General features: G+C 39.6%; 1 protein-coding gene across 1 annotated transcript in view; it reads right to left on the bottom strand.

Annotated features, from left to right (window-relative positions):
• Positions 1 to 20876, bottom strand: part of OSBPL11 (oxysterol binding protein like 11) — a 99223-nt gene that overhangs the window by 10544 nt on the left and 67803 nt on the right. Inside the window, exon 11 of the mRNA XM_060150436.1 lies at positions 19584 to 19766. Coding sequence (XP_060006419.1) covers positions 19584 to 19766 — 183 coding nt within the window. The remainder of the gene's footprint in view (positions 1 to 19583; positions 19767 to 20876) is intronic.

The raw sequence follows: 20876 nt of genomic DNA, 5'->3' as shown, positions 1-20876 counted from the left end.
GTCTACTCCAACAACTGGGGAGCAGGCTCTGCCCCCAACAGGGCTGTGACAAAGAGGAGATCCTACTCAACATCCATTGCAGGCTCTGGTCACCACAACAATCACACACCCTATCAATGGGAAACAGCCAACACACACTGAGGAAAGACGTGGCAGTCATACATACTAAAGACAGCCCTAATCCCCAAAATATTAGACTCACAGAGGCTACACCAGGACACTCCCACATAAAAACAGCCCTTCAAGACCACAGTTGATTAAGTGTTTCTCCTAAACTCACAGTCAGAGAAATACAAGTAAAATGAAGAAGCAGAGGAACCGCTCTCAATTAAAAGATCAAGGGAATTCCCCTAAAGATGACCGACATCTCCAGTATACCCGATTCTGAATTCAAAAAGGAGATAATGAAAATACTGAAGGAATTAAGAAAGGCTATAGATAGAAGTGCAGATTACTCTACAAAGGAACTAGAAACTATTAAAGAGGTACCAATTAAAATTAGAAAACTCAAAAAAAAATTAGAAAACTCATTTGCCAAGACAAAAGTTGAGCTTAAAGGCAATAAATAGCAAACTGGATAACTCAGAAGAACGAATAAGTGATCTGGAGGGTAGAATAATGGAAATCACCCAATCAGGACAGCAGACAGAAAGACAAATTAAAAAAAAAATGAAAGCAATATACGAGACCTATAGGATAATATAAAGCATGCCAATCTACGCATAATAAGGATCCCAGAAGGAGAAGAAAGAGAAAAGGGGATCAAAAATGTACTTGAAGAAATTATGGGACTTCCCTGTTGGCGCAGTGGTTGAGAGTCCGCCTGCCGATGCAGGGGACGTGAGTTCGTGCCCTGATCTGGGAAGATCCCACATGCTGCAGAGCGGCTGGGCCCGTGAGCCATGGCCGCTAAGCCTGCGCATCCGGAGCCTGTGCTCCGCAACGGGAGAGGCCACAGCAGTGAGAGGCCCACGTACCGCAAAAAAAAAAAGAAATTATGGCTGAAAACTTCCCTAATCTAAAGAAGGAAACAGTTGTCGAGGTACAGGAAGCACAGAGGGTCCCAAACAAGATGAACCCAATCAGACCTACACCAAGACATATTATAATTAAAATGGGAAAATTTAAAGAGAGGATTCTAAAGGCAGCAAGAGAAAAACAAACAGTTAATTAACAAGGGAACCTCCATAAGGCTATCAGCTGATTTCTTTACAGAAACACTGCGCGCCAGAAGACAGTAGCAAGATATATTCAAAGTCTTGAAAGGGAAAAAGGTGCAACCTAGGATACTCTACCCAGAAAGATTATCATTTAGAATAGAAGGAGAGATAATTTCTTAGACAATCAAAAACAAAAAGAATACAGTAATATTAAACCTATCCTAAAAGAACTATTGAAAGATCGTCTCCAAATAGAAAAGCAGCAAGAATCTACAGTAAAGAGAAAATCACAATTGGAAAGTAAATCACTTAAATAAGCCAGTACACAGATTAAAAAAATTTTTTTTTGGAAAGCGATGATAACTACAATGAACAGCAAAAGGATAAACATGAAGATGTAAAAGAGGACATCAAAATCATAATATATGGGAGAGGAGAGTAAGAAAATGCAGATTTTTTTTTTTTAAAGACTGTGTTTGGGCCTATATGACTACCAGTCTAAAGCAAGCAGATATAGTAATAGGCTAACATACTTCAAAACCAGGGTAACCACAAATCAAAAACATACAATATATTCACAAAAGCCAAAAAGAAGAGAACACAAGCATAATACAAAAGAAAACCACCAAACCACAAAAATAAAAAGGAACAAAGAAGAAATACAACATCAACTGGAACACAAGGTTCAAAATGGAAATAAACACATATCTATCAATAATTATCTTGAATGTTAATGGACTAAATGCTCCAATTAAAAGACACAATGGGGATTTTGCTGTTGATCCAGTGGTTAAGACTCCGCACTCCCACTGCAGAGTGTGCGGGTTCAATCCCTGGTTAGGGAACTAATATCCCACAGGCTGCACAGTGCAGGAAAAAAAAAAAAAAAGGACAGAGTGGGAAAAAAAAAAGAGTGGCAGATTGGATAAAAAAATAAGAGCCTATAATATGCTGCCTACAAGAGACCCCCTTTAGGGCAAAGGACACACATAGATTGAAAGTGAGGGGATGGAAAAAATAATTCATGCAAATGGAAATGACAAGAAAGCGGGGAGAGCAATACTCAGACAAAAAAGACTCGGACTTCCCTGGTGGAGCAGTGGTTAAGGATCCGCCTGCCAATGCAGGGAACATGGGTTCAAGCCCTCGTCCAGGAAGATCCCACATGCCGCGGAGCAACTAAGCCCGTGAACCACAACTACTGAGCCTACACTCTACAGCCTGCGAGCTACAACTACTGAGCCCATGGGCCACAACTACTGAAGCCCATGTGCCTAGAGCCCGTGCTCCACAGCAAGAGAAGCCACCACAATGAGAAGCCTGCACACCACAACGAAGAGTATCCCCCGCTCACCACAACTAGAGAAAGCCCACACACAGCAACGAAGACCCAATGCAACCAAAAATAAATAAATAGATAAGTAAATTTATTTAAAAAAAAGAAGACTTTAAAACAAAGGCCATAAAAAAACAAAAAGAAGACACTATATAATGGTAAAATGATCAACAGAAGAATAGGATATTAAACTTGTTAACATATATGCACGTGATATAGGAGCACCTAAATACAAAAAACAAACATTAACAGAAATAAAGGGAGAAACTGACGGGAATACAATAATAGTAGGAGACTTTAACACCTCACTCACATCAGTGGACAGATCTTCCAGACAGAAAATTAATAACATAACAGAGATCCTAAATGATACAATAGAACAGTTAGACTTAATTGATATTTTCATCCAAAAAAAAACCAGAATACACATTCTTTTCAAGTGCACATGGAACATTCTCTAGGATTGACCACATACTAGGAAACAAAACAAACCTCAACAAATTTGAGTAAAGAAATTATTTGAAGGACTTTCCTTGTGGCACAGTGGTTAAGAATCTGCCTACGAACGCAGAGGACACGGGTTCGAGCCCTGGTCCGGGAAGATCCCACATGCCGCAGAGCAACTAAGCTTGTGTGCCACAACTACTGAGCCTGCACTCTAGAACCCATGAGCCACAACTACTGAGCCCACGGGCCAGAACTACTGAAGCCCATGCACCTAGAGCCTGTGCTGTGCAACAAGAGAAGCCTGCACACCGCAACAAAGAGTAGCCCCGGCTCGCCGTAACTAAGGAAGCCCACGTGCAGCAACGAAGATCCAACGCAGCCAATAAATAAATAAATAAATAAATAAATTTACAAGCAAATAAATAAATAATTTCAAGCATGCTTTCTCACCACAACATCATGAAACTAGAAATCAACCACAGAAAGAGAAATGAGAAAAAACAAGAGGTTACATGGAGATTAAATAACATGCTACTAAGAAACCAGTAAGTCAGGGCAGAGTCAACGATGGTGGCAGGGGAGGATGCAGAGTTCACATCTCCCCACAACTAGGGTGCCTGGCAGATGCTGGTGGGGGACCTCGACACCCAAGGACATGGGAGGAACCCGAGTGACCAGATAGGATGAGGGGAGGCGTAAGGGGGGAGGAAAAGTGGAGGCTAGACAGCACCGGGCAACTGAGGGGTGGCTGGGATTGTGGAGGGGTTCACACTCCTGAAAGGACACTCGGGGGCTCAGAGGATCGGGGCGGGGAGCATGCCTAGCATGCTGCCCAATCAGGTCCTGGGAAGCCTGCAGGGCTCCCAGGCAGGGTCCTCGGCCCTCCAAGGCCCCTTCTGGCTGTGGGGGTCCTAGGGGCGTAGGAGTGAGGGAGGAGGGGGGAAGAGGAGAGGCAGATGTGGGGGACCATCTGGGGCCAGGGGATTAGGGGAGGGGCCATGGGAGTTTCCCTGCCCACTTGGCCCTGGGAAGCCTGCTGGGCTTCCGGGTCTGGTCCCCTGCCTTCCAGGGTCCCCTCTGGCTGCGTGGGTCACAGGGATATAGGAGGGAGGGAGCGGGGAGAAGATGAAGAGATGCCAATGAGAAGGGGGCCACTGGGATTGGAGGATCGGGGGAAACACGCCTAGCATTTCCCCCACCCACTTGGGCCAAGTGAGCCTGCTGGGATCCTAGACCTGGTCCTCTGCCCTCCAAGGCCAGAGGCACGCCTAAGTCCCACCCCCATCCCCTCAGGGCCTTTTCCTAAGCACAGGTGCCACCTACCACCTAAACCCCACCCCTGCCTAAGCCCCACCCCCCCACCCCCCCCCCCACCCCCAGCCAAGGCCTTCTTAGGCTTTTTTTCTTCTTTTTCTCCTCTTTTTTTTTATTTTTTTACTATTGTGGTTCTTTTTTACGTTCAGTTCATTGTTTCATCTATATTTTTATTTTTTTATTCTTTCTAACATCTGTTAGTTTTCTAATCTAATTTTATTTTTTACTCTTTGTTATTGTTCTGCTCCATTTTTTCTTTTCTGTTTTTTTCTTTTTCCTTTTTTTTGGCACCCCACATGGCTTGCAGGATCTTGGTTCATGAGCTGGGGGTTGGGACAGAGCTCCTGTGGTGGGAGCTCCGAGTCCAAACCACTGGAATAACAAAGAACCTCAGACCCCAGGGAATATGCATCGGAGTGAGGTCCCCCAGAGGTCCTGATCTCGAAACCAAGACACAGCTGTACCCAACAGCATACAAACTTCAGTGCTGGAAGCCTCAGACCAAACAACCAGTAAGACAGGAACACAATCCCACCCATCAAGAACAACAACAAAAAAAGAAAAGAGACAACAAAAAAATATGTCACAGATGAAGGAGAAAGGTAAAAAACCTACAAGACCAAATAAATGAAGAGGAAATAGGCAACCTACCTGAAAAAGAATTCAGAGTAATGATAGTAAAGATGATCCAGAATCTCGGAAATAGAATGGAGGCACAGACTGAGAAAATACAAGAAATGTTTAACAAAGACCTAGAAGAACTAAAGAACAAACAAACAGAAATGAACAACACAATAACTGAAATGAAAAACACACTAGAAGAAGACAATAACAGAATAACTAAGGCAGAAGAATGAATAAGTGAGCTGGAAGACAGAAGGGTGGAAATAACTGCCGAGGAGCAGAAAAAAAGGAAAAAGAATGAAAAGAATTGAAGACAATCTCAGAGACCTCTGGGACAACACTAAACGCACCAACATTCGAAATACAGGGGTCCCAGAAGAAGAAAAGAAAAAGAAAGGGTCTGAGAAAATATTTGAAGAGATTATAGTGGAAAACTTCCCTAACATGGCAAAGGAAATAGTCACCCAAGTTCAGGAAGCGCAGAGAGTCCCATACAGGACAAACCCTAGGAGAAACACACCAAGTCACATATTAATCAAACTAACAAAAATTAAATTCAAAGAAAAAATATTAAAAGCAGCAAGGGAAAAGCAAAAAATAACATACAAAGGAACCCCATGAGGTTATCAGCTGATTTTTCAACAGAAACTCTGCAGGCCAGAAGGGAGGGGCAGGATATAATTAAAGTGATGAAAGAGGGGCTTCCCTGGTGGCACAGTGGTTAAGAATCTGCCTGCCAATACAAGGGACACAGGATCGAGCTCTGGTCCAGGAAGATCCCACATGCCGTGGTGCAACTAAGCCCATGTGCCACAACTACTGAGCTTGCACTCTAGAGCCTGCAAGCCACAACTACTGAAGGCTGCACACCTAGAGACCATGCTCCACAACAAGAGAAGGCACCACAATGAGAAGCCTGCACACCGCAATGAAGAGTAGCCCCTACTCACTGCAATTAGAGAAAGCCCGCGCAGAGCAACAAAGACCCAACTCAGCCATAGACAAACAAACAAACAAATAAATAAACAAAACTAAAAACTGATGAAAGAGAAAAACATACAAGCAAGATTACTCTACCCAGCAAGGATCTCATTCAGATTCAACAGAGTAATCAAAAGCTTTTCAGACAAGCAAAAGCTAAGAGAATTCAGCACCACCAAAACAGCTTTACAACAAATGTTAAAGGAAATTCTCTAGGCAGGAAACATAAGAGAAGAAAAAGACCCATAAAAGCAAACCCAAAACAATTAAGAAAATGACAATAGGAACATACATGTCAATTATAACCTTGAATGTAAAAAGATTAAGCACTCAAACCAAGACACAGACTGGCTAAATGGATATAAAAACAAGACCCATATACATGCTGTCTACAATAGACACGCTTCAGACCTAGGGACACATACAGACTGAAAGCAAAGGAATAGAAAAAGATATTCCATGCAAATGGAAATCAAAATAAAGGGGGAATAGCGATACTCGTATCAGATAAAATAGACTTGAAAATAAAGACAGCTACAAGAGATAAGGAAGGACACTACATAATGATCAAGGGATCAATCCAAGAAGAAGATTATATAATTATAATAATAAATATTTATATTATAAATAATATTTATGCACCCAACAAAGGAGCACCTCAATACATAAGGCAAATGCTAACAACCATAAAAGGGGAAATCAACAGTAACACAATAAGAGTAGGTGACTTTAACACCCCACTTACACCAATGGACAGATCATCCAAACAGAAAATAAATAAGGAAACATAAGCTTTAAATGATATAATAGAGCAGATAGATTTAATGTATATTTATAGGACACTCCACCCAAAAGTGGCAGAATACACTTTCTTCTCAAGTGCACACAAAACATTCTCCAGGCTAGATCACATCATGGGACATAACTCAAGCCTTGGAAAATTTAAGAAAATTGAAATCATTCCAAGCATCTTTTCTGACCACAATGCTATGAGACTGGAAATCAATTACAGGAAAAAAAACTGTAAAAAACACAAATACATGGAGGCTAAACAGTGTACTACTACATAACCAAGAGATCACCGAAGAAATCAAAGAAGAAATTTAAAAATACATAGAAACAAATGACAACGAAAACAGGATGACCCAAAACCTATGAAACACAGCAGAAGCAGTTCTAAGAGGGAAGTTTATGGCAATTCAATCTCATCTCAAGAAGCAAGAAAAATCTCAAATAAACAATCTAACCTTACACCTAAAACAACTGGAGAAAGAAGGACAAAGAAAACCCAAAGTCAGTAGAAGGAATGATATCATAAAGATCAGAGTAGAAATAAATGAAATAGAAATGAAGAAAACAATAGCAAAGATCAATACAACTAAAAGTTGGTTCTTTGAGAAGATAAACAAAATTGATAAGCCTTTAGCCAGACTCATCAAGAAAAAAAGAGAGTGGATGCAAATTGATAGAATTAGAAATGAAAAAGGAGAAATCACAACAGACACCACAGAAATACAAAGGATTATAAGAGACTACTACAAACAACTATATGCCAATAAAATGGACAACCATGAAGAAATGGACAAATTCTTAGAAAGGTACAATTTTCTAAGACTGAACCAGGAAGAATTAGAAATATAAACAGACCAATCACAAGTAATGAAATTGAAACTGTATTAAACAAACAAAAGTCCAGGACCAGATGGCTTCACAGGTGAATTCTATCAAATATTTAGAGAAGAGCTAACAGCAATCCTTCTCAAACTCTTCCAAAAAACTGAAGAAGCAGGAACACTCCCAAATTCGTTCTATGAAGCCACCATCACCCTCATAGCAAAACCAGACAAAGATATTACAAGAAAAGAAAATTACAGACCAATATCACTGATGAACATAGATGCAAAAATTCTCAACAAAATACTAGCAAACAGAATCCAACAACACATTAAAAGGATCATACACCATGATCAAGTGGGATTTATCCCAGGAATGCAAGGATTCTTCAGTATACGCAAGTCAATCAATGTGATACACCATATTAACAAATTAAGGAATAAAAACCATATGATCACCTCAATAGATGCAGAAAAAGCTTTTCACACAGTTCAACACCAATTTACGATAAAAACTCTCCAGAAAATGGGCATAGAGGGAAACTACCTGAACATAATAAGGGCCATATATGACAAACCCACAGCAAACATCATACTCAATGGTGAAAAACCAAAACCATTTCCACTAAGATCAGGAACAGGACAAGGATGTCCACTCTCACAACACTTATTCAACATAGCTTTGGAAGTCCTAGCCACGGCAATCAGAGAAGAAAAAGAAATAAAAGGAATACAAAGTGGAAAAGAAGAAGTAAAACTGTCACTGTTTACAGATGACATGATACTATGCATAGAAAATCCTAAAGATGCCATGAGAAAACTACTAGAACTAACCAATGAACTTGGTAAGGTTGCAGGATGCAAAATTAATGCACAGAAATCTCTGGCATTCCTATACACTAACAATGAAAAATCAGAAAGAGAAATTAAGGAAACAATCCCATTTACCACTGCAACAAAAAGAATAAAATATTGAGGAATAAACCTACCTATGGAGGCAAAAGACTTGTACTTAGGAAACTATAAAACACTGATGAGAAATCAAAGGTGACATAAACAGATGGAGAAATATACCATGTTCTTGGATTGGAAGAATCAATATTGTGAAAATGACTATACTACCCAAAGCAAACTACAGATTCAGTGCAATCCCTATCAAACTACCAATGGCATTTTTCACAGAACTAGAACAAAAAACTTTACAATTCGTATGGAAACACAAAAGACCCCAAATAGCCAAAGCAATTTTGAGAAAGAAAAACGGAGCTGGAGGAATCAGGCTACCTGACTTCAAACTATATTACAAAGCTACAGTAATCAAGACAATATAATATTGGCACAAAAACAGAAATATAGATCAATGGTACAGGATAGAAAGCCCAGAGATAACCCCATGCACACATGGTCACCTAATTTATGACAAATGAGGCAAGAACATACAATGGAGAAAAGACAGCCTCTTCAATAAGTGATGTTGGGGGACTTCCCTGGTGGCACAGTGGTTAAGAATCTGCCTGCCAATGCAGGGGACATGGGTTCGAGCCTTGGTCCGGGAAGATCCCACATGTCACGGAGTAACTAAGCCCATGAGCCACAACTACTGAGCCTGCGCTCTAGAGCCCACGAGCCACAAGTACTGGGCCTGTGTGCCGCACCTACTGAAACCCGTGCGCCTAGAGCCCGTGCTCCACAACAAGACAAGCCACCGCAATGAGAAGCCCATGCACTGCAATGAAGAGTAGGCCCTGCTTGCCACAACTAGATAAAGCCTGTGCACATAAACGAAGCCCCAATGCAGCCAAAAAAAAAAAAAAAAAAAAATTGGCGCTGGACAAGCTGGGCAGCTACATGTAAAAGAATGAAATTAGAACACCACCTAACACCACACACAAAAATAAACTCCAAATGGATTAAAGACCTAAATGTAAAACTGGACACTATAAAACTCTTAGAGGAAAACAGGAAAAATACTCGTTGACATAAACCACAGCAAGATCTTTTTTGACCCACCTCCTAATGAAAATAAAACCAAAAATAAACAAATGGGATCTAATTAAACTTAAAAGCTTTTGCAGAGCAAAGGAAACCATAAACAAGATGAAAACACAGCCCTCAGAGTGGGAGAAAATATTTGCAAATAAAGCAATGGACAAAGGATTAATCTCCAAAATATACAAACAGCTCATGGAGCACAATATCAAAACAACAAACAACCCAATTAAAAAAATGGGCAGAGGGCTTCCCTGGTGGCGCAGTGGTTGAGAATCCGCCTGCCAAGGCAGGGGACATGGGTTCAATCCCTGGTCTGGGAAGATCCCACATGCCGCAGAGCAACTAAGCCCGTGCGCCACAACTACTGAGCGTGTGCTCTGGAGCCTGTGAGCGACAACTACTGAGTCCGCCTGTGGCAACTACTGAAGACCACGTGCCTAGAGCACAGCCAAAAATAAACAAACAAAATAAATAAATTTATAAAAAAAAAAAAAAGGGCAGAAGACCTAAATAGACATTTCACCAAAGAAGAAATACAGATGGCTAAGAAGCACATGAAAAGATGCTCAGCATCACTAATTATTAGAGAACTGTAAATCAAAACTACAACGAGGTATCACCTCACACTGGTCAGAATGCCCATCAAGAAAAAAATCTACAAACAGGACTTCCCTGGTGGAGCAGTGGTTAAAAATCTGCTTGCCAATGCAGGGGACATGGGTTTGATCCCTGGTCCGGGAATATCCCACATGCTGTGGAGCAATCAAGCCTGTGCACCACAACTACCGTGCCTGAGCTCTAGAGCCCACGAGCCAAAACTACTGAGCGCACATGTCACAACTACTGAAGCCCGCGCACCTAGAGCCCATGCTCCGCAACAAGAGAAGCCACTGCAATGAGAAGCCCGCACACTGCAACGAAGAGTAGCCCTTGCTCACTGCAACTAGAGAAAGCCTGCATGCAGCAGTGAAGACCAAACGCAGCCAAAAATAAATAAATAAATTTCTTTAAAAAAAATCTACAAACAATAAATGCTGGAGAGGGTGTGGAGGAAAGTGAACCATTCTGCACTGTTGGTGGGAATATAAATTGATACAGCCATTATGGAGAACAGTATGGACGTTCCTTAAAAAACTAAAAATAGAACTACCATATGACCCAGCAATCCCACTACTGGGCATATACCCTAAGAAAACCATAATTCAAAGGGACACATGTACCCCAATGTTCACTGCAGCACTATTTACAATAACCAGGACATGGAAACAACCTAAATGCCCAACAGTAGATGAATGGATAAAGAAGATGTGCTACATATATACAGTAGAGTACTACTCAGCCATAAAGAGGAGTGAAATTGGGTCATTTGTAGAGATGTGGATGGACAAAGAGTCTGTCATAGAGAGTGAAGTAAGCCAGAAAGAAAAACAAATGTTGTATATTAACACATATATGTGGAATCTAGAAAAATGGTACAGATGAACCTATTTTTAGGGCAGGAATAGAGACAGAGATGTAGAGAATGGACATGTGGACACAGTGGGGGAAGGGGAGGGTAGGACAAACTGGGAGATTAGGTTTGACATAAATACACTACCATGTGCAAAATAGATAGCTAGTGGGAACCTGCTGTAAAGCACAGGGAGCTCAGCTCAGTGCTCTGTGATGACCTAGATGTGGAGGAAGGCGGGGACGGAGGTCCAAGAGGGAGGGGATATAGGTATACATATAGCTGATTCACTTCATTGTACAGCAGAAACTAACACAACATTGTAAAGCAATTTTACTCCAATAAAAAAGAAAAGAAAAAAGAAACCACTGGGTCAATGATGAAATCAGAGAGGAAATTAAAAAACACCTTGAGACAAATGACAATAAAAACACAACCATACAAAATCTATGGGACGCAGCAAAAGCAGTTCTTAGAGGGAAGTTCACAGTAATAGAGGACTTCCTCAAAAAACAAGAAAAATCTCAAATAAATAACCTAACCTACTATCTAAAGAATTAGAAAAAGAACAAACAAAACCTAACATCAGCAGAAGGAAGGAAATAATAAAGGTCAGAGCAGAAATAAACAAAATAGAGATTAAAAAAACAATAGAGAAAAATCAATAAAACCAAGAGCTGGCTCTTTGAAAGGGCAAACAAAATCGACAATCCTCTGGCCAGGCTCACCAAGAAGAAAAGAGAGAGGACCCAAATAAACAAAATAAGAAATGAAAGAGGAGAAATAACAACTGATACCACAGAAATAAAAAAAACCATAAGAGAATACCATAAATAATTATATGCCAACAAATTGGACAACCTAGAAAAAACAGACAAGTTTCTTTTTTTTTTATTCAAACAGAAAGTCACAAAAATTATAATCATCCTCATCAGTTCACTCAGTCCCATGTAATTAATTTTTTTTTCATTTTGATGTTTTGTTAGCACTTTTATGAATTCATCAGTTTTCCATTAGAGTTCTGAAAATGCTTATTCATTCAGTTCAGCAGTATCAGACAAGTTTCTAAAAACATTCAGCCCACCAAAACTGAATCGAGAAACAGATAATTTGAACACAGCAATCACTAGAAGTAAAATAGAGTCTGTAATTAAAAAAAAAAAATCCCAGCAAACGAAAGTCCAGGGCCAGATGGCTTCACTGGGAAATTCCACCAAACATACAAAGAAGAACTTATACTGATCCTTCTCAAACTCTTCCAAAAGATGGAAGAGGAGGGAACACTCCCATCATTCTATGAAGCCACCATCACCCTGATACCAAAACCAGACAAAAATAACAAAAAAGAAAATTACAAGCCAGGCCAGTATCTTTGATGAAGACCTAAACAGACATTTCTCCAAAGACAAACAGATGGCCAATAGGGACATGAAAAGATGCTCAACATCACTAATTATTAGAGAAATGAAAATCAAAACTACAATGAGGTATCACCTCACACTGGTCAGAATGGCCATCATCAAAAAGTCTACAAATAATAAATGTTGGAGAGGGTGTAGAGAAAAGGGAACCCTCCTATACTGTTGGTCGGAATGTAAACTGGTGCTGCAACTATGGAAAACAATATCAAGGGTTTTTTTTATGTGGACCATTTTTAAAGTCTTTATTGAATTTGTTACAATATTGCTTCTGTTTTATGTTTTGGTTTTTTGGCCCCAAGGCACGTGGGATATTAGCTCCCTGACCAGGGATCGAACCTGTGCCCCCTGCATTGGAATGCGAAGTCTTACCACTAGACCACCAGGGAAGTCCCCTGAGATCTTAAAAAACAAAAAATAGAGTTGTCATATGTTCCAGCAATCTTACTCCTGGGCATATATCCAGAGAAAACTATAATTCAAAAATTGGATGCACTCCAATGTTCATAGCAGCACTATATACAGTAGCCAAGACATGGAAGCAGGGGACTTCCCTGGCGGTCCAGTGGTTAAGACTCCATGCTCCCAGTGCAGAGGGCACGGGTTCAATTCCTGGTCGGGGATCTAAGATCCCGCATGCCACAGGGCATGGCCAAAAAAACAAAAAAAACCCACAAGTGTGAATTAAAAAAAAAAAAAGACATGGAAGCAACTTAAATGTACATCTACAGATGAATGGATAAAGAAGATGTGGTATGTATATACAATGGAATACTACTTAGCCATAAAAAGAATGAAATAATGCCATTTGCAACAACATAGATGGGCCTAGAGATTATCATACTAAGTGAAACAAGTCAGAAAGAGAAAGACAAATATCACATGGTATCACTTATACGTGGAATCTAAATAAAAAATGATACAAATGAACTTATTTACAAAACAGAAACAGACTCACAAACTTAGAGAACTACTTATGGTTACCAAAGGGGAAAAGGAATGGAGGAGGGATAAATTAAGAGTTTGGGATTAGCAGATGAAACTAATATATAGGGCTTCCCTGGTGGCACAGTGGTTGGGAGTCCGCCTGCCGATGCAGGGGACGCGGGTTTGTGCCCCGGTCCGGGAGGATCCCACATGCCGCGGAGCGAGCCATGGCCGCTGGGCCTGTGCATCAAGAGCCTGTGCTCCGCAGCGGGGGAGGCCACAGCGGTGAAAGGCCTGCATACCGCAAAAAAAAACCCCAAAAAACAAAAAAACAGAAAAAACCCTAATATATATAAGATAGATACAAGGTCCTACTGTCTAGCACAGGGAACTATATTTGATATCCTGTAATAATCCATAATGGAGAAAAATATGAAAAACAATATGTATATACTATATGTATAAACTGAATCACTCTGCTGTACACCAGAAACTAACACAACACCGTATATCAACTATACTTCAATAAACAAATAAATAAATAAATGTTCAAAAGTTACAGGATATAGATAAAGCAGACCTAGAGGGAAATATATAGCATTAAACATTTATATTATGAATGAAGAAAAATCAGTGATGTAAACCAGGGGTCAAACTATGGTCCGATGCTCATTTTTGTAAATAGGCTTTTATTTTAATATAACAACATCTATCCGTTTCCTGTCTGGCTGTTTTCACATTACAAAGGCTGAATTGAGTAGCTGTGGTAGAGACTATCTGGCCCATTAAGCTTAAGATATTTATTCTCTGGCCTTTTACAAAAAGAAGTTTGCTAACCCTGACCTAACTTCTATTTTAAATTTGTTTATTTTGGGCTGTGTTGAGTCTTTGCTGCTGAGCGTGGGCTTTCTCTAGTTGCGATTAGCAGGGGCTACTCTTCGTTGTGTTGCACAGGCTTCTCATTGTGGTGGCTTCTCTTGTTGCGGAGCACGGGCTCTAGGTATGCAGGCTTCAGTAGTTGTGGCACGTGGGCTCAAGAGCACAGGCTCAGTAGTTGTGGTGCACAGGCTTAGTTGTTCTGCGGCATGTGGGATCTTCCCGGACCAGGAATCGAACCCGTGTCCCTGCATTGGCAGGCGGATTCTTAACCACTGTGCCACCAGGGAAGTCCCTAACTGCTATTTTAAGAAACTAGAGGAAGGAATAGCAAATGATGCAAAAAATAAGCAGAGAAAAGGAATTAAGAACAGAAATCAATGGAAAAGAAAACAGAAATATAGAGAAAAGTCAATGAAACCAAAAACTAGTTCTTTAAGTAAAATTAATAAACCTTTAATCACACTGATCAGGAAAAGAAGTTATCACCAATACAAGGAATGAGTGTGGGGCCACTACAGATCCTACACATATTAAAAGAATAAGGAAATATTATGAAATACACACCAATAAATTTGAAAAATTAAAGGAACCAACTCCTTGAAAGACACAAACTACCAAAACTTGCTCAAGAAGAAACCGATAGGGCTTCCCTGGTGGCACAGTGGTTAAGAATCTGCCTGCCAATGCAGGGGACACGGGTTCGAGCCCTGGTCTGGGAAGATCCCACATGCCGCGGAGCAATTAAGCCCGTGTGCCACAACTACTGAGTCTGTGCTCTAGAGCCTGCGAGCCACAACTACTGAGCCTGTGTGCCAAGAGCCCGCACACTGCAACGAAGAGTAGCCCCCGCTCGCCGCAACTAGAGAAAGCCCGCGTGCAGCAACAAAGACCCAATGCAGCCAAAAATAAATAAATAAAGTAAATAAATTTATTTTAAAAAAAAAGAAGAAGAAACCGATAACATCAATAGCCCTAGGTACTACAGATACTAAATTTGTGGTTAAAAACTTTCTTCCAAAGAAAACAAAAGACCAATAACCCCCAGGAATGTAGACAAAAATCTATAATAAAAGTTTAGCAAAGAGAATACAGCAGCATCTCTTAAACATCTGATTCAATAATAGCCAGATTCTTATATCTGCTTCTACATTCAATCTATTGTGATACATATTGTTTTAGTTAAAGTATATAAGGAAAATATGGCTTCACACAGACATATAGCTGGAAAATGGAAGAATATTTTAATAGATATTTCAAATAACTCAGTTCTTTGATACCATATTAAAACTCAGCAAATGGTAGTTTTTAAAAGATTAGCTGCAATGTGGAAACTGAAAAATGTCAATGAATTTTTCATGCTCTGCGACATGGAAATCCATTGGTCTAATTTGCACCTTGAATGGAATTTTTACCCATGCATAATTTTGTAATAACATGCATTGGTCATCTGAAAAATGATCTTCCAGATGTTGACATATTTTATCATATTTTAAAGATCACATTAATTAGTTTCACCACCAATTTCATCAGAAAACTCTTTACTAGGGAAGTTTCCAGTTTATTGTGACAGATACAAGTTTTCCAAAATTTTGATTTCTGTCTTTAAACCTCCACTTTTTTCTCCAGTTTTTTTTTTTTTTTTTTTGGGCCGCGTCAGGTGGCACTTGAGATCTTAGCTTCCCAACCAGGGATTGAACCCGCACCCCCCTGCATTGGAAGCGCAGAGTCCTAACCTCTGGACCTCTGGACCACCAGCGAAGTCTCTTTTTCTCCAGTTTTACTGAGATATAATCGACATACAGCTCTGTGTAAGTTTCAGGTGTACAGCATAATGACCTGACTTACATATATTGTGAAATGATTACCACAGTAAGTTTAGTTAATCATCATTCATCCTCTCATATAGATGCAAAATTAAAGAAATAGAAAAAAAACTTCTTTTCCTTGTGATGAGAACTCTTAAGATCTACTCCCTCAACAAATTTCAAACATACCATACAGTAGTGTTAACTACAATCATCATGTTGTACATTACAACCCCAGTACTTATTTATCTTATAACTGGAAGTTCATTCAATTCCTTCACTCCTTACCCCACACTTCTGGTAACCACAGTCCGATCTCCTTTTCTGTGAATTTTTTAAATTAATTTTTTTGTTAAGGTATAGTTGACATGTAACATTATATTAGTTTCAGGTGTACAACATAATGATTTAATATTTGTATTACTGTGAAATGATCATCACAATAAGACTAGTCAACATCCATCACCATACATAATTACCAAAAAAGTTCTTTTTCTTGTGATGAAGAATTTTAAGAACTACTCTCTGAGCAACTTTCAATTATGCAATACAGTATTATTAACTATAGCCACCATGCTGTACATTACATCCCCATGACATTTATTTTAAAACTGGAAGTCTGCACCTTTTGACCTACTTTATTCATTATTCATTTCACCCACTCCCCAGCTGCCCACCTCTGGCATTTCAGAAATACACCAATCTCTGTTCTCTGTATCTATGAGCTGTTTGGTTTTGGTTTTGGTTTTTTTAAGATTCCATATATAAGTGAGGTCATACAGTATTTGTCTTTATCTGTCTGACTTAGTTCACTTGGCATAATGCTCTCAAGGTCCATCCATGTTGTCTCAAATGGCAAGATTTCATTCTTTTTATGGCTGAGTAATATTCCATTGTGTGTGTGTGTATATATATATATATATATATATGACATTTCCTTTATTCATTAATCCATTTATGGACACTTAGGTTGTTTCCATATCTTGGCTATTATAAATAATGCTGCAGTGAACATAGGAGTACATAGTTTTTTGAGGAACCTCCATACTATTTTCCATAGCAGCTGCACCAATTTATATTCCCATCAACAGTGCAGTGTTTTTTATTTTTCCCTTGGATTCCATATGTAAATGAGATCATACAGTATTTGTTCTTTCTCTGAGACTTGACTTCACATAAAGCATCCATCCATGTTATCACAAATGGCAGGATTTCCATCTTTTTTTTTTTTTTTTTTGCGGCACGCGGGCCTCTCTCTGTTGTGGCCTTTCCCTTTGCGGAGCACAGGCTCCGGACGTGCAGGCCCAGCGGCCATGGCTCACGGGCCTAGCTGCTCTGCAGCATGTGGGATCTTCCCGGACCAGGGCACGAACCTGTGTCCCCTGCATCGGCAGGCGGACTCTCAACCACTGTGCCACCAGGGAAGCCCAGGATTTCCATCTTTTTAAGGACTGGATAATAGTTCATTATACATATATATATATAAAATATATACCTCACAACTTCCTTATCCATTTATCTGTGAATGGGCACTTAGGTTGTTTCCGTTTAAATTTTATTATTAGCAAAAACTACTGCCAGGCTTCCCTGGTGGCACAGTGGTTGAGAATCTGCCTGCTAATGCAGGGAACACGGGTTCGAGCCGTGGTCTGGGAGGATCCCACATGCCGCGGAGCAACTAAGCCCGTGAGCCACAACGACTGAGCCTGCGCGTCTGGAGCCTGTGCTCTGCAACGAGAGAGGCCGCGATGGTGAGAGGCCCGCGCACCGCGATGAAGAGTGGTCCCCGCTTGCCACAACTAGAGAAAGCACTTGCACAGAAACGAAAGATGGAGCACAGCAAAAATTAATTAATTAATTAATAAACTCCTACCCCCAACATCTTAGAAAAAAAAATACTGCCAATTGTTTTCCTTGAAGTGCCATGTTCACATCGTTCATTTATAAGGAAAATGTCTGCCCAATATTAAAATTAGGACAGCCTTACTTTGTCGATCATTTAAGTAAAAATAGTGTTTCAAGAAAGGGTAATTTGCTTGTAACTCAAACAACTGAACAAGTGCTCTTCCTCCAGATAACCACTGTACTTCTTTATTATCTAACACAAGTGCTTTATGTATACTCCAAATCTGTCATGCAGAATATTAAAAAAGACAGTTAATCAATGTTCCAGATTTAATAAAACTAATAATCTGTACTGCTATTCAAGCAGATTTTAAAAAGAAAATGGTGTTTAAAAAAATTGCAAGGCCGAAAAGAAAAAAATTGCATGGCAGTGAGGAATACCACGACTACTTGTACAGTTTGGTGCCACTGCTTGATTGGTGCTAAGGCCCAGCAGTGCCACCCACCATTGCTTTTGTATCACCAATGCACGTGCAAACAGAGAGAAAAAGACAAATAATATCTTAGCATTATTATGAAAGTTTTTTCAACTTGAAGACCCCCTGTACAGGTCTCAAGGGCCCCAGGGGTCCACATACCAAACCTTGACAAACTCTCCTAAATAAATCCTAAATACACCCATAGAAGAATTTTTTTCAGTCATTGCTGTTTTATTTTTTGACCGAACCTGAGTTTTTGGTTAAAAGGTATTAAATCCCTTTACACATCTACTTATAAATTGTTTGGTTTCATTTATGTGTTCTTAAGATGTTTAATGCTTCCTTGTATTTGATACAGTAATACTTCCATGTGACATAAAATTTAAACAGTACAAAAGGGCATTCTGTGAAGAGTAAGTCTCTTTTTTTTTTTTTTTGTGGTACACAGGCCTCTCACTGTTGTGGCCTCTCCCATCGCGGAGCACAGGCTCCCGGACGCGCAGGCTCAGCGGCCATGGCTCACGGGCCCAGCTGCTCTGCAGCATGTGGGATCTTCCCGGACCGGGGCACGAACCCGTGTCCCCTGCATCGGCAGGCGGACTCTTAACCACTGCGCCACCAGGGAAGCCCGTTAAGTCTTTTTCTTATCCCAGACCCCAGTATTCCTCTCTGGAAGCAACCACTGCCAATACATTTTGGAGACTACCTTGTTAACACATATAGATCCACTTCATTTACTTTTAAAGGCCTATCACATATATTGACAAAATACCCTCTAGGAAGGCTGTAGCAATTTACCTCTCTAACCAGCAATGTGAAAATGTCTATTCGCTCATACTTTTTCCAAAAGAGATACCATTTTAAAAAATGAATGTCTTATTGTTTAATTTATATTTCTTTAAATTCTAATTACACTAAACAATTTTTCATTTTCTTAGTGGGCATTTCTTTTTTTCTATTTTTGTGAACTACCTCTTTGTGTCTTTGCCTATTTTTCTACTGGGGTACCCATCTTTTTGTTAATAATTTGGAAGAGTTTTTATGATAAGGATAGTAATCCTTTGACTACAAAATGTTAATATTTTTGCCCAGTTAATGTTTTATTTTTACTAAAATGTGACTATGTATCACATAATGTCATAGCTGGTACGGGGTTTAAGAGCATCAGATCAGACCAATAATTTCAATTTATAGATGAGGAAGCTGATGCAAAGCAGTGAAGTGACTTGCCCAGGGCTGGAAGTTAGTGAAAAGGCTTAGATTAAGATCCAGAGTTTCTGACTCTTTCCTGGATGGATGCAAGGATGACATACCTGGATTCAAATGGGTCCTGCTTCTCCAGAGGTCTTACTCTTTTCTTTGTCACTGCCAATTTAGTCAAGTCCACACACTTTGTCTCTCCATTGCTGTAAGTGAACTCAAGAACACTATTCCATTCCCCTTGTACTCTGCATACAACAGTGTTGGTGATGTTGTGCTTTACTTCACCTGTAACCCTAGAAGCAGACAGAAAAAAAAAAAGATATGCTCTAGTAAGTAATATTGCTTATTTCTTAGGAATTCTGAAACCCAGAATGTACTTCGTGAATTCTGTTTAAATTAGTTACACATATCACTTCAATTTGTCAGCGCCAAATTCAGTTACAATTACAAGTCAATTTGTCAGTTACAAAGTCTTTGTAAATCCCTGGTAGTTTCCTAGATAATTTTTTCAAATAACATCAATTTAATATGAGAAAGAATACTAGGAATCAAACTGGAGACTCAGTTACTATATGTGATCACAAAGTGTGGTATTTTAAATGCTTGCTACAAACAACCATTATAATATTAAAACTAGGAATATGAAAAATATTAACATTTCTTTTTTATTACAGAATAAAAATGTTACAACACTACAGTCTATTCAACTTTTTTTCAAACTAGTCCTATTTAAAAGTTTAGAGTCCCTATATTTTAAATTCTGGATATACAGATTCTGTATAAAACCACATAAGCTTAATTTTAAATTAAATATAGAAACCAGACAAATCAGTAAGAGGTAGAAAAAAATAAAAGATACATTAAACATTTGTTAATTCTCTTGACAAAAAGAGCACTGGTATACAAAAATTATCACTATCTACACAAAACTCAGAGAACTCAAGCACTAATGTTGTTGAAAGTTTAATGAAGAGTTATCTGGCTGGACACAGACAGGATGCAGCTCAAATGAAGGCTGGAATAGAAACAGGTCTAATTATTTTTAATGAAGTACTTTATGTTCACTGTCGGACACAAACAACAACAGGGTCAGATTCGACAGAGGTTCAGAACTCAAAGAATAGTGGGCAAATGTTAGGTTCTGGTCAGTGTGCCAGAGATTACGGTTTATCTGGATTCAAAAGAGTATCCAGGGACTTCTCTGGTAGTCCAGTGGTTAAGACTCCATGCTCTCAATGCAAGGGACCCAGGCTCGATACTTGGTCAGGGAACTAGATCCCACCCACATGCAAGCCACAACTAAGAAGTCCGCATGCCACAACTAAAACCAGGCTCAGCCAAAATAAAAATGAATGAATAAATATTAAAAAAGCCGGGGGGGGGGGAATCCAAAGGACCAAAGC

Source organism: Lagenorhynchus albirostris, chromosome 5, assembly GCF_949774975.1.
Source record: "Lagenorhynchus albirostris chromosome 5, mLagAlb1.1, whole genome shotgun sequence".
NCBI classification, from domain to species: domain Eukaryota; kingdom Metazoa; phylum Chordata; class Mammalia; order Artiodactyla; family Delphinidae; genus Lagenorhynchus; species Lagenorhynchus albirostris.
This window is presented reverse-complemented; position numbering and strand designations above follow the sequence as displayed.